This window comes from Staurois parvus, unplaced genomic scaffold (assembly GCF_062004578.1).
Source record: "Staurois parvus isolate SC_StPar_1 unplaced genomic scaffold, SC_StPar_1.0 ptg000690l, whole genome shotgun sequence".
In the NCBI taxonomy this organism is placed as follows: Eukaryota; Metazoa; Chordata; class Amphibia; order Anura; family Ranidae; genus Staurois; species Staurois parvus.
The window spans coordinates 980656-995952 of NW_028318486.1; the positions used below are offsets into that span (position 1 = coordinate 980656).

At 44.0% G+C, this 15297-nt stretch overlaps 1 protein-coding gene across 1 annotated transcript in view; it reads right to left on the reverse strand.

The window, feature by feature from the left end:
* The window catches only part of LOC149446789 (butyrophilin subfamily 1 member A1-like), a 48301-nt gene extending 35888 nt beyond the window's left edge, over positions 1-12413 (reverse strand). The window contains exon 1 of the mRNA XM_089652711.1: positions 11123-12413. Coding sequence (XP_089508837.1) covers positions 11123-11201 — 79 coding nt within the window. The 5' untranslated portion in view covers positions 11202-12413. The remainder of the gene's footprint in view (positions 1-11122) is intronic.
* Between the last annotated feature and the right edge of the window lie 2884 nt (positions 12414-15297).

A 15297-nucleotide genomic window follows, 5' to 3' on the forward strand; every position in this document is an offset into this window, starting at 1 on the left:
TCTTCTATTGTTGTGATTTAGATGATGTTCAGAGCACATTTTATGCCCAATTCATGCAAAACTCCACGTAATCCCAAGGGGTTCACATACTTTTCTTGCATCTGTACATGTAGCCTCTACAAACATTTGCAGTTGCATGCAGCTAAGACCTGTTTTAATTTGAACTAGAAACAGGTTTAAAAGTTTCTTTTTCCTGGAAGGGCTCTCCTCTGGCTTTGCAACTACCTAGCTGATTTTAAACTATGGTTGGTGATCCAACACGGGTTTAATTAACTGGTGGCTCAGAGAACCCTGTCTGAAATTTGTGAAACCCAAGCCTGGAAGAAATGATGGAACTTGCAGAGAAATTTGCCTCTGCTTACAGGTTCCTCCATGGAGATGGCCTGTGAACATGTGTCCTAGACCCATGTTCTTGATGTTTACCTTTCAGTCAAGTTTCTGATGCGCCTAGAATGTGTGTTTCCTTGGGAGAGTACCTCGCACTGCAAATGCAACTTCTGAACAGAGATGTCCCAGATCCAGAACGTTATGTTTAATGGAGTCCTGTAATATATGGACACTTGCAACCATACGCCCCAATTTGAGGGAATTGTCTCCTGATGGAGAAGACTGGAGGGCTTCGGCCAGTAGGAAGATGCCTGGTACCTTCCTACCCTGACATACCTTGGGACATTATGCAATATATTTCTTTTTTGGGGTGATGTTATCAAAAAGGGAGGAGATTGAGAAACACAAACATTTAGTGTACTGCTTTAAATATGATAAAAAATGGATACTAGTTTTAATATACTTTAGTCTAACTCTTGTTTTCTCTTTCTGCGTTCCTTATTTTGATAATATGGGGTTTCACTCAAGCTACACCCTGTATATAAGGGTCACTGTGACGCAAAGACACAAAGGTAGACAGGATGAAGGTCGTGTGAAATTGCTATAGCAAAAGCCACAGCAAAGAAACTTCTAGTCGAAGTAGTGTGCCGCTGTGGGGTCCCAGAGCTAACTGAGTCTGAAAGGGGCTCCCATTTGACAGCAGGGGTTTTTACCCATATTCTTGAATTCTTGAATATCAGTCAGGCCCTACACACTCCCTATCACCCTCAATCGTCTGGTAAAGTAGAGACACTAAATGGGGTTATTAAGAATAGACTAGCAAAACTGAGAGAGGAGACGAGTAAATCATGAGTTGAATGCCTTCCTATAGCTCTTCACATTATCAGAACAGCCCCTAAGGCCAAGACTGGATTATCCCCTTAAAAAGTTTTATTTGGGGCAGTCTCAAGATTGGGTTGTTACCAGAGGTGTAGTTAGGTTTCGTGCTGCCCTAGGCAACACATAAAATCAGCTCCCCCCCCCCCCACACGGAGAGACCCTGACACCAATGAACACCCCCCTCGACCCACGAAGAGAGCCTGACATTGGCCAACAACACCACAGCCCCCACATCCGAGAGAGCCTTCTACTACCACCACACCCCATACACTGGCCACCCCCCCACACTGGCGAGAGAGAAGACACTCACCTTCACAGCTCTGGACATGCCCTGGGAACAAGAGTCAGGCTCTGCATACACCATTAAGCAGCCCACAGAATCTCTCGGATCCCACCTGGTCCCCATGCTGAATGTGTCCCTTCTTCCAGGAGGCAGCGCCGTCCCCCTGAAAAATGCTGCTGCCCCCCTGAAAAATGCCGCCCTAGGCAAATGCTTTGTTTGCCTTGTGGTAAATACGCCCTTGGTTATTACTTTCCCCAACAGTTAGAAGAAAAAGTAAGTGAACTGTTTCCTTATGGATGGGCTTTGCATCAAAGGCTTATGAGAACTTATGATCTTGTCTATTCTTCAACCCAAGATCCCTCAGTGATCACAGGTACCCACTGCCTAAAACTAGGGATTTTATACTGGTGAAAGAACCAATCAGAAAGAGTCTTGACGAAAGATATGAAGAACCTTTTTCAGGTTTTGCTGATCACAAATACTGCCGTCAAACTTGAAGGAAAATCTTCTTAGACTCACGTCAGCCACTGTAAAAAGCTGCACCAAGATGCTGTTGAGAAGCCCACTTAATGGGAACTCGGCTCAATGGATGATTCTCCCGACCATACTCGTTACCATGCTGGGTGTGTTTTAGTCTTCCTTTCAGTCTGAAGCAACCAGCATTAGTGGCAGTGACTGTTCCTTATGTGGTTTCTACTGAGGGTCACTCTAATTTAACTGCTGAGCTATCGGAACCTTATAGTACATGATGAAAGTGGGGTTGGTAAACATTTCACTACTTCAACTTGAAGCCAGGCAAATAGCAGAAGATGAAACCGTTTTGAAGGTCTAGGGTGTTTGGAGACTGGTTTGGTGGCATTTCTAGTTGGTTCCAGAAGCTTGGTATGCTGCTTTTGTTGATCTTACTATTCATACTTGCTGTTTACCTTTCAGTCAAGTTTCTGATGCACCTGATATCCAGAATGTGTGTTTTCTCGGGAGAGAACCTTGCATTGCAATAGAGATGTCACAGATCCAGAGCGATATGTTTAATGGAGACCTGCAATATATGGACACTTGCAACCATATACCCCAACCTGAGGGAATGGCTTCCTGATGGAGAAGACTGGAGGTCTTTGGCCAGTAGGAAGATGCCTGGTACCTTCCTACCCAGACATACCTTGAGACATTATGCAATACCTTTCTCTTTGGGGTGGTTATCATCAAAAAGGGGGGAGATTGAGAAGGATAAACATTTAGAGTACTGCTCTAAATATGATATAAATGGATACTAGTTTTAATATACTTTAGTCTAACTCTTGTTTTCTCTTTCTGCTTTCCTTAGTTTGATAATATGCAGTTTCACTCAAGCTGCATTCTGTAGATAAGGGTCACTGTGGCTCAAAGATACAAAGTTTTGAGTAGTAACACACTTTTATGTAATGTAGATTTCACAATCTATCTAATAGCATAATGAATGAATTGTTAACACCCTAAAACACTTAAAAATACGCCTAAAATGTATTATTAATGATTATGGAAATAAATATTACTGCTTTTAAAAAATAAAAGACAGTAACTGCTGAACGCTGCTCTTGGGTCAGTACATGTCCATTTCTCTAACACTATGCTATACCTAAGTGCAAGTTTTTCCCTTCTAGGACACATGAGGTACCGAATTTGTCTTCGACACATGTCAACATCATCATGGCGATAGGGAATCCCATTCTGTGCCTCTAAAGTCCATTTTTTCCCTTTGCATATTTCCTTTTCCCCCGTTTTCAGTTAATTAGGACTCGGCACCAGTGTATTTAAAATTGGAAGTGACCTAACACCCAAGTGCACTCCAAATCTTTTTTTGTTTAATCCCAAAGAAAGGCTTAGGTGGGCATATGCAGGACCTGTGGGAAGTAGGCTCTGGGGTAATCCCAAGATAACAGGAGGGTTGGATATGCAGTTTGCAGGCTTGTTAATTGGTAAACCAAGGATTAGAGGGAATAGAACATTTATTCATATTTTGGGAAATATGATGTAGGAATTTACGTTTATGCGCCGGTGGACTGCAGAGTTCTGCTTTAAAAATTAAAGATAAAAAACTCAATTTTGTACAAACTGGTCAGTTTGGAAGCAGTTCCTCACGTGTCTTACAAATTTAATAAAATGTCAAAATATGAACCATTATAAAGGTGACATCTGGGACACAGAAACAGGCTAGAAGAATGTTTGATTTTATAATCGTCCCATGAGGCATTGCAAGATTGACAGTTACAAGCATGACTCCCAAAAGCAGAGGCATGATGGGACTTGTAATTTCGCAACAGCTGGAGGGCCGCCAGTTTGACACCCCTGGTTTATGGGGTTCTCACCTTTGAGTATGTCCAAATCAGTGTTGGACTAGATGTAGCCAGAAATCATTTGGTTCAGGTGCTGCCTGCATCTGAAGTTGAAAAAAGTGGTGCTGAGTAATAGCACACGATGTGTACATCATTGGGATAATTCTTTAAATTTCCTACACCAATGGTACTTAACTCTCTATAGGTTGTTTAGGATATTCCCAGACACATCTCCGACCTGTTGGCGTCAGTGTGGGAAGAGAGCTTATTTGCTACATATTTTATATGAATGTAAAAATATACGTGGCTTCTGGAATCTTAACCTAATCCTCATTTAGCACTACTAGGTATATCCCTTGATCCCTGTTTAGTATAGAATTAAGGTGATGCACATCCTGTGAGCAGCAAGTCTAACCATAGTGAATAATTGGAGAACCACTGCTACAACCAACATGTCAGAGGTGGTACAAAGAGTTAATCCCTATTATAACTATGAGAAAGCTATTGCATATAATAATTGAAGGCTCGAGCCTTTTTAATAAAAATTTGTCAATTTGGTCCCAAATCGTTAATACTACTGGACTGCAGAAAAGTCCCTGATCCTTTTTTTTGTTTATTTCATACGTTTGTAAAATATGTTATATATATAATATCTAGAAATATGTAATATATATATATATATATATATATTGTTCTGTCTCTACAATCTAAGCCTTGAAAGTGTGATCTCTGTAACTTACAGTTGTGATGAGATAGCAATAACTCCAATCTTAGTTGAATAACACAGGCAGTGACTCAATCCAGATGACATTTTGTAGATCTTGTGAAGTTTATTCCATAAACTGAGAGAATCTTACAACAATGAACATCGGATAGGTCAAAAGATCATAATGTGATCTGCTTCAATAAGACATGAGGCTTGAAGCTGAAATGCATTACTGGGAAAAAGTGTGGGCTATCTATACAGCATTAACTAAACCAGAGGAAAGGGAGGAGCAGAGAAAAAATACAAAGAACACTTAAAGGCATATGACAGTCATGTGAAACATGACATAGATATAAATATATTTCCAAAAGTGTTGGGACACCCTTCCAAATCATTGGATTCAGGTGTTCCAATCCCCTCCATGGACACAGGTGTATAAAATCAAGCCCCTAGGCATGCAGACTGCTTCTACAAACATTGGTGAAAGAATGGGTCGCTCTCAGGAGCTCAGTGACTCCAAGTGTGGTCCCGTGATAGGTTGTCACCTGTGCAATAAGACCATCCATGAAATCACTTTGCTACTAAATATTCCACGCTCATCTTATAGTGGGATTATAACAAAGTGGAAGCAACTGGGAACAACAGCAACTCAGCCACCAAGGGGTAGGCCATGTAAAATTATGGAGCGGGGTTGCCAACTGTCTGCAGAGTCAATAGTTAAAGACCTCCAAACTTGGTGTGGCCTTCACATTAGCACAACAACAGTGCGTAGAGAGCTTCATGGAATGGGTTTCCATGGCCGAGCAGCTGCATCCAAGCCTTACATCACCAAGTGCAATGCAAAGTGTCGAATGCCGTGGTGTAAAGCACGCCGCCACTGGACTCTAGAACAGTGGAGATGTGTTCTCTGGAGTGACCATTCATGCTTCTCTGTCAGGCAGTTGGCAGTTGCTAGGAGGATGGTACTTGCTCGACTGCATTGTGCCAAGTGTAAAGTTTGGTGGAGGGGGAATTATGGTGTGCGGTTGTTTTTCAGGGGTTGGGCTTGGCCCCTTAGTTCCAGTGTAGGGAACTCTTAAGGTGTCAGCATACCAAGTGTGGCAGTGCGGTATCCTGCCACGGTGGAAATCACGGTGGTGACCCAGGATTCTCGACTATACAGGTTGAGGGGCTCCAGTCAGTTCTCATAATGCAGAGGAAATCAGTTTCCTCTTTGGTTTGCAAACCCTGTTTTGGGACCTGTGACCTGGAGATTTCTAAGAGATCTGGGAGGGATGAAATCTCCAATCCTGGGTCCATGTTTTCAGAGCAGCCAGCTTACTGATTGCACAGGTGTGTGCAGGCCTTTTTGTGGAGGCCAGGCCATGATTCTGGGCTCCACCCCGGCAGACAGGAGTCAGGAGGGCTCCACCCTGGCAGACAGGAGGTCTCTGCCTTGGAGTCAGGTGGGCTTCACCTAGTAGAGGTGGAAGCCAGAATAGCTGTGTGCTAGAGGTTCGCTGTGTGCAAAAACAACCTTTTGGAAGGAGTCTGTAGGAGACAGACCTAAAGAGGTATACCTGAGAGAGCCAGAAGGCTGAATATTGTTTAATTTGTTTGATGGTGGATACCCCTGCGTGGGAAGCATTTATGGAACTGTTTCTTTTAAATAAAAATGGGCAAAAAGGCCCTTAAAAAGAAGCGAGTTGCTGTGTGCTTTTGAAAAGAAAAGCTCTACCATTTGAAGCGAGATCCCACATAAGACATTTTGGACAATTTAATGCTCCCAACTTTGTGGGAAGAGTTTGGGGATGGCCCCTTCCTGTTCCAACATGACTGAGCACCAGTGCACAAAGCAAGGTCCATAAAGACATGGAGGAGCCAGTTTGGGGTGGAGGAACTTGACTGGCCTGCACAGAGTCCTGACCTCAACCCCATAGAACACCTTTGGGATGAATTAGAGCGGAGACTGTGAGCCAGGCCTCCTCCCCCGACATCAGTGCCTGACCTCACAAATGTGCTTCTGAAAGAATGGTCCAACCTTCCCATAGACACCCTCCTAAACCTTGTGGACGGCCTTCCCAGAAGAGTTGAAGCTGTTATAGCTGCAAAGGGCGGGGCCAACTCAATATTGAACCCTACGGACTAAGACTGGGGGGCCATTGAAGTTCATGTGCGTGGAAAGGCAGGCATCCTAATACGTTTGGCCATATAGTGTGTGTGTATATATACAGTTGTGTTAAAATAATAGCAGTGTGTTGAAAAAAGTGAATAAAGCTCAAAATCCTTCTAATAGCTTTTATTTCCATCCACACAAATGCATTGGGAACACTACACATTATATTCCAAATCAGAACATGAAGAAAAATAGATCAAATTTGTGTTGTTCCTCTAAAAAAATTGAAGAAAAGTGAATATTAGACGGTTCAAAAAAATCGCAGTGTTTGTATTCTTCTTTACAAACTCAAACATTCACTATGTAAACTGAGAAATGTTTGAAGATTTTGCTTTCCTTTGAATGACTTCATGAATATTTGGTTGTAGTCGCACTGTTTCTGAGAACTGCTGTACATCTGTGTTGTATGGAGTCACCCAACTACTGGCCCCTGTGAACAGGTATTCCAGCCCAGGATGATTGGACTACATTCCACAGTTCTTCTCTATTTCTTGGTTTTGCCTCAGAAACGGCATTTTTGATGTCACCCCACAAGTTTTCTATTGCAGTAAGATCAGGGGATTGGGCTTCACAGTGTACTGTGGCTTGAATTCAGTGTTTGGGGGTCGTCTGACAAACTGTCTCCGGCCACTAGACCCAAAAAGAACAATCTTACTTCCATCAGTCCACAAAATGTTGCGCCATTTCTCTTTAGGCCAGTCAATGTGCTCTTTGGCAAATTGTAACCTCTTCAGCACACGTCTTTTTTCCAACAGTGGGACTTTGCGGGGGCTTCTTGCAGATAGCTTGGCTTCACATAGGCATCTTCTAATTGTAACAGTCCTCACAGGGAACGTCACACCTTCTTTCATCTTCCTGGAGCTGATTGTTGGCTGAGTCCGCGCCATTTTGGCTATTCTTCTATCCATTCCAATGGTAGTTTTTCGCTTTCTTCCACGTCTTTCAGGTTTTGGTTGCCATTTTAAAGCATTTGCGATCATTTTAGCTGAGCAGCCTATCATTTTCTGCACTTCTTTATATGTTTTCCCCTCCAATCAACTTTTTAATCAAGGTACGCTGTTCTTCTGAACAATGTCTGGAACGACCCATTTTCCTCAGAATTTCAGAGAGAAATGCACTGAACCAGCATGTACAACATTTGCTGCCTTCCTTCCTTAAATAAGGGCAATAATTGCCACCTGTTTTTCAAAGAATGTATGACCTCACTAATAGAACTCCACACTGCTATTATTTTGAACATGCCCCTTTCAATGAGTGATTCAATGACACAGAATCAGCAGCATGCATGTCATGACTGTTGGGTCTGTTGGATTTCTATTACTCTACTACACCTGTTAGTAAATTATTTGCCATGTAGAAATATCATTTCTACCAAAAACAGTGATTGATCCGGTTAGTGATGTCTGACTGCTATTATTTTGAACACAACTGTATATATATATATTTTTTTTTTTTGTTTTTTAGAATCCACCTTTAAGCCTTCACTTGATGTGACATTAAGCCTCTGAAACCATTTGTGAGACTTCCTTCCCTGTCAGCATTAGAGATTGCAGATGTTGCGTTGGATGCAGCAGGAGCATGTTGTGGAATGGGGAGATGTCAGAAGTGAGGAATGAGGTGCGGTGCAGGCCTTTTGATGGTGACTTGTCTCATTGAGGTGCTGCTGCCACCACAGTCTGTGGTGCAGAGGCATATGTTCTCTCAAGATGTCGTACGCAGATGGCTGTTGGTACATTTACCATGGCTGATACTCTGCAGACCACAACTGTGCTGTCAGCAGATACTAGAATAGGTCCACAACTTAGAGCTATGTGGACTAGCCCTGTGGATAGCAATGGTCTATATTTATGTGGAAGTGATGTCAGGAGGATTAGGATGGCAGTTCCTTCAAGTCCCCTGCAAGCTGCTCCTGCCCCTGGAGAAAATTCACCCTGGCTAATATTTTGCTTGTCCCTCAGAACTTTCCTCCTCTCCAATCAGAGACGTCCATGGACTGTCTGCCAACTCATCATCCACTTTCCCCTCATTTCTTGAGCCAACTTTGCAGTAACTTCTTTCGCGTGGGGATCCAAGATTGGATAGCCAGATAGGAGGAAAGATACATGGAGATACGAGTTGCAGCAAAGTGCATTAATGTGAAAGTTCCAACAGTCTAGGTGGAAGCAGTAAACTGGTAATAGCGCACAGAAAGAACTTTACATAGAGTGACAATCGCATGCCAACAGTGCCTGGCAGAGGAGGTGGCTTACAGGCAGTGATGCAATCAGGATATCTAATGAAGAGGCTCCACACTGATGAACTGGTGACCCATCTATACTCTACCCTAACTCCACTGGAACCTCTACTTTCACTAGGCAAACTCATCCTAACCAGCGAGTTTCTTTCCCTGTCCCAACCTCACACACAACACATGCCATCTGTAGGGAGTCATGGCTTTTATAAGCTTCACGAAAGATGGCGCAGTCATCCATGACAACGGCATCCAATGGAACAGCCACCCACCTGATGACTCCTACGTAGGCCTAAGAGGAACGTGAGTTCCTCCTCTCCTCCACCCTCCCTGCACAGGTGGTGATGTCAATGTGACTTGTGCAGGGAGACCAAACTACACCTGTCTACATTCTACTGCTGGAGCATCACTTCTTCTTACTGCTTCCTGCCTGAGGTCCCCTTCCACTTTGGTCATGGTGCTATCTTCCTCATCCTCAATATCTGGAAAGTTTGTGCATGACCAAACTCATCCTCCTGCAGAAAGTCATTGATCTACTGTACAGCGCTGAGCATACCTTTTGGCGCTATATAAATACTGTATAATAATAATAATATAATAATCTTGTAGTCAAATAATTTTCAAACTCTTCATTGTCAAATTGCAGGCTATGGCAGGGGAGGCATATGAGGAGGATGAGGAAAAAAAGAGGGTGCAATAGGAGAAGTTAAAGACATCTAATCCTAACAGATTTCTCCATCCAAGCTGAATAGTGCATATGGACTAATCTACAGCTGAGGCTATTGGATTCTGGTAGCCAGTGCCAGAGGCTGCCAGAATATGGGCAATGTCAATCAGCTGCAGTCACTAATCGGCCAATAAGTATCTGCCTGACTCCATCAAATTTTGGAACAAAAAAATGTCAGGTGACAGGGTGTCAAAAGGACCACTTACAGCTCAGATTTCAGTCAGTTCATCAGAGATCACCTGAACTTTGATCAGCATATGTCCAGCCTAAAGGATAAGTTCATCTTTTGACAAAAAAATAATAAATGCACATTTTTTTGCAGGTAAAAAAATTGTATTGCAGGAGCCTGTAAAGCATTGCACCAGCAATCAGCAGATCGCTGGTGTCATGCAGGTCTCCTGAAGACCTGTCAATGTATCAGTGTACTTGTATCTCGTACAGGCAGGCAGATACAAACTGACAGGAACTACCACGGTGCTCCTCAGTGCCATGGTAGTTCATTGTGAACAGCTGAAAAGACTGTTGGAACCAGGGGCGGACTGACAACTCATGGGGCCCCCGGGCAATAGGGGATCATGGGGCCCCTGTGTCCTCACCCACACTCAAACCACACCCAAAAAAGCCTATGAAAGGTACCAGGAGCATATCATGGGGCCCCTTACTGACCCTGGGCCCTTGGGCAGTGCCCAAGTTTCTGAATGGTCAGTCCGCCCCTGGTCGGAACTTGTAGTTTCCCATTCACAGAATACTATGAATGAGTGACCCAGCCGTGTGGGGCTTTGTCGGTTTTTTAAAAAAAAATTGTGACAACTAGCATGGGGAGAAGATCCCCCACTAGCTGTCAAAATGTGGAAGCGAGGGTCGGCCCTTTTATAACATGTTAAACCCTGAATATGGGTAGCACAATATAGCAACGAACTCTCTTTACACAGTCTCAGACATCTGCTCTCCCTAATCTATTCCAGTAGACACTGACAATTGGCTTCAGGGAGCCCACCCCCTTATAGTGAAGGGGCTGGCATATAACAAATCCCCCATTATTAGCCCTTCTAAGTCATCTGGCCTATGTTCAAAGGCCATGCAGTGCATTATGGTTATAAAGAATTCAGTTTGGCAAATTTCCTAAATTCCCTGGAACTGCAGACTTCAGGCGATGCAGGGTTTGCCTTGAACTCATGGGAGCAGCAAACCCGGACTTCATTCCTTTGTGGCAGCTTTCTCAATTCTGCTCTATCAAAACGAGAGCTGAAATTTTGTTGGTTGCTTCTCTACCAGGGGCGGACTGACAACTCATGGGGCCCCCGGGCAATAGGGGATCATGGGGCCCCTGTGTCCTTACCCAAACTCAAAAAAGCCTATGAAAAAGGTACCAGGGGTATCTCATGGGGCCCCCTACTGACCCCGGGCCCTCGGGCAGTGCCCGAGTTTCCAAATGGTCAGTCCGCCCCTGTTCTCTACAAATCTTTATCATAAGCGTGGTGAGAGGAGGCAGAGAGGACTTACCTGTAGCTGCTGAAACCAGAGCCAAGTAAACGAAGAATCTCTCCATCCTCTGTCCTGGATATTGGTTGGTACCATGCATTTCAAAGTCGGCCTGGTTCCATTGTTTTATAGTTACTTTGTCTCAATCAGTATGACAGTATTGGTAAGTATCATCTTGGCTCTCATTTACCAATTACTGTCTCTCAGTCTCCCCAATATTCACCCCCTGAACCACCCTTTATCTTTATCCCCTCTCTCTTATAGGCTATCTTGCTCTTCTTCTCTTTTCTGTTTCTTTTCCTTTCCTTTCTTCTTTCCTTTCCTTTCCTTTCCTTTCCTTTCCTTTTCTTTTCCTTTCTTTTCTTCTGTTTTCCTTTTCTTTTCCTTTCTTTTCTTCTGTTTTCCTTTTCTTTTCCTTTCCTTTCTCTTTTCTCCTTTCCTTTCCTTTTCTTTCCTTTCTCCTTTCCTTTACTTTTCTTTTCCTTTCCTTTCTCCTTTCCTTTCCTTTTCTTTTCCTTTCTTTTCTTCTGTTTTCCTTTTCTTTTCCTTTCTTTTCTTCTGTTTTCCTTTTCTTTTCCTTTTCTTTTCTTTTCTTTTCTTTTCCTTTCCTTTCTTTACTTTTCTTTTCTTTTCTCTTCTTTTTATGTCCCTCTCTCTCCCCTCTCTTTCACTCTTTCTCCTTTACCTCTTCTTAATTCTCCACCCCTTCTCTCCAGCACTGTGTATCACACTCCGTCTTTTTCTCCAAATCCTCACCCTCTCGGTCTCTCTTTTGCTTAATCCCTGTCTCTGTCTTACCGCCTTTTGCTCTGTTTCTCCTTTACCATCTATCTTCTCCCCTCCTCTCTTTTCTATTTCTCTCACTTTGTTTCTCAATCCCTTTCTTTTCTTTCTCTTTCTCCTTCTCTCTCTCGCTCTCTCCCCTTCTTTTTCTTTCTTTCTTTCTTTCTTTCTTTCTTTCTTTCTTTCTTTCTTTCTTTCTTTCTTTCTTTCTTTCTTTCTTTCTTTCTTTCTTTTCTCTCTCCGTGTCTCTCTCGCGCTCAGTTTCTCTCTCTCAATGCACTCTGCTGCCTAATACACCAAGGACTTCTATACAAAAACTCCCTGTTTCCTTTATACACAGAGCACATGATCACTAGGGTGCATTGCAACAGACAGGAAACGACAAAACACGAATTTGAAACCCAGCAACCCAGAGACAGTGTGACAAGAGTGTCAAGAGTCACAGAGACAGTCAGAGACAGAGGGAGATGTAAGAGAGTGATGATGACAATGGAGCGAGCGAGTTTGTTCTTTCTCAACACCCTGCTGGCTGCGGCAGTCACAGGTACAGTCTGAGTCTCTTCTCTGTGTGTTCTCTCTATATGTAAACTAAAAGGATACTGAAACTATGTATCCATATAAGTATTAGGGGGGACTTCAGACAATATTTAGTATTCTGATTTAGTAGTCAAGTTCTTACGAACAAAATTACATGTGCATTTTTAATGTTCTTTTTTCCTAATGTTTACGTGGAAATATATTTATAGCAGCCTAATCCAAGTACATTTTCCTTCCCCAGCAGGGGCGGACTGACCATTTGGAAACTCGGGCACTGCCAGAGGGCCTGGGGTCAGTAGGGGGCCCCATGAGATGCCCCTGGTACCTTTTTCATAGGCTTTTTTGAGTTTGGGCAAGGACACAGGGGCCCCATGATCCCCTATTGCCCGGGGGCCCCATGAGTTGTCAGTCCGCCCCTGTTCCCCAGTATGTGGACCACTTGTCCGGCTTTGTTTCTGGTATATTAGTTACAGGCGATGGGCGCAGTGGGAGAATGACACCTCTCCCTGCGGTAACAGATCATTGCTGTAGTTACATAGTTATATATAGGGGATGACTTACTGAAGGTAAATAGACTGTGCGCTTAATAAATGAGGTGAATCTTCGCTTTGCAAAGAATATCCAATCACATGCAAGGAAAATTTAAAACAAAACATTTTTTGCTTGCACATGATTGGATGACGGAAGTCAGCAGAGCTTCCCCTCATTCCAGCAGCATAACTAGAACATTCAGGGTCCCTGGTGCAAGAAATCATGAAGGCCCCCCCCCCGACCCCTGGCTGGGGCCCTTCCCTCTGAGCCTGGTGGTGGAACTTCAGGGCTCGGTTGCAAGTGCGACCTTTGTGACCCTGGTAGTTCCGCCACTTGTGTCAGTCGTTTTTTTTATTTTTGTTATTTTTTTTAATTATTTTTTTACCTTTTTTATTTATTTATTTTACAATAATATTTTCTACAATTTTGTACAATTATTTTAGGAGCCTTGCTGGGTGGGCTTTGGTGAGATATCAGGGTTCTAAAGAGACCTATAATGTTTTACCTTTGAGACAGAGAAAGGAGATGGAGGATACAGCCCTCAATCTCAATCTCCATCTCTGCAGCCTCAGCAGTGCAGAATGAATGGGCAGGAATAGTCCTGTACAGAGCTTCCCGTTCATTCATAAACTGAAGCGTAGTGAATGCAGTTTACTATGCCTCACTTATAAATAGACAAAGTCAGTGATCAGTCACTGGTTCTCCATTCAGAAAAGGAAAGGGCTGGTAAATTAAACATTTACTGGCCCCTTCCTTGCTCTCCATCTTGACAGGGGAGGGTGAGGGAGGGCTGGGAAGGAGCACAGGGGGGCTGGAGGCTTGGGGGGGGGGGGGGCAGCAGAAAGAATCTGGATAGGAGTAGTGGTGGTTGCATAGAGAGGAACCAATTTCTCCATTTTCCTCCTGCAGCCACTGAATGCCTGCTTCTCCTTCTCTCCCTCCTGCAGGCATTCAGCAGCTGCAGGAGGAAAGTGGAGAGATCAGTTCCTCTATATGCAGCTGCTCCACCGCTCCTCTTATCTAGGTGTACAGGGTGCAATTGCAGCCCCTGCAACCCCTGTAGGTATGCCCCTGCCTCATTTACTAAGCTCTGAAACAACTGCACTTGCAAAGTGCACAGTCCATTTGCCTTTAGTAAATCAACCTCATAGTGTTCTATTTCTTGTTGATAACAGCAATAAAATATACAAGATAAAAACATCCCTGACCAGCTTCAGCATATCCAAAGTTGAAATAAAAAGAGGAAAGAATATAAAACTATAATAATAGTCACGTTAAAATAACTAACAAAAGGTAACTATGCCATTATCTCCTCCAGGGCTTTTTTTCTCAGAGAATAGGTGCATAAACTCAACCACAACCCCCCACAACCCACCTCCCCCCCACAAGCACCCTCCAAACCGCATCAAATAGTGGGAGTGGCCAAATTTCACTAACAGTGGGAAGGTCATAATGGGGCATTAAATACCAGGAGTGCATTACGTACAGAGTGCAGATTTCAGGGGTGTGCTACACACAGAGTGCAGAGTTCAGGGGTGTGCTACACACAGAGTGCAGAGTTCAGGAGTGTGCTACACACAGAGAGCAGAGTTCAGTGGTGTGCTACACACAGAGTGCAGAGTTCAGGGGTGTGCTACACACAGAGTGCAGAGTTCAGGAGTGTGCTACACACAGAGTGCAGAGTTCAGGGGTGTGCTACACACAGAGTGCAGAGTTCAGGAGTGTGCTACACACAGAGTGCAGATTTCAGGAGTGTGCTACACACGGAGTGCAGAGTTCAGGGGTGTGCTACACACAGAGTGCAGAGTTCAGGGGTGTGCTACACACAGAGTGCAGATTTCAGGAGTGTGCTACACACAGAGTGCAGATTTCAGGAGTGTGCTACACACGGAGTGCAGAGTTCAGGGGTGTGCTACACACAGAGTGCAGATTTCAGGAGTGTGCTACACACGGAGTGCAGAGTTCAGGGGTGTGCTACACACAGAGTGCAGAGTTCAGGGGTGTGTTACACACAGAGTGCAGAGTTCAGGGGTGTGCTACACACAGAGTGCAGAGTTCAGGGGTGTGTTACACACAGAGTGCAGAGTTCAGGAGTGTGCTACACACAGAGTGCAGATTTCAGGGGTGTGCTACACACGGAGTGCAGAGTTCAGGAGTGTGCTACACACAGAGTGCAGAGTTCAGGAGTGTGCTACACACAGAGAGCAGAGTTCAGGAGTGTGCTACACACAGAGAGCAGAGTTCAGGGGTGTGCTACACACAGAGAGCAGAGTTCAACCCTCTTCCACAGCTGCTTACTTCTGCATTGCCCATCCACATCCCATCTGACCTCTGCACCCAACCTT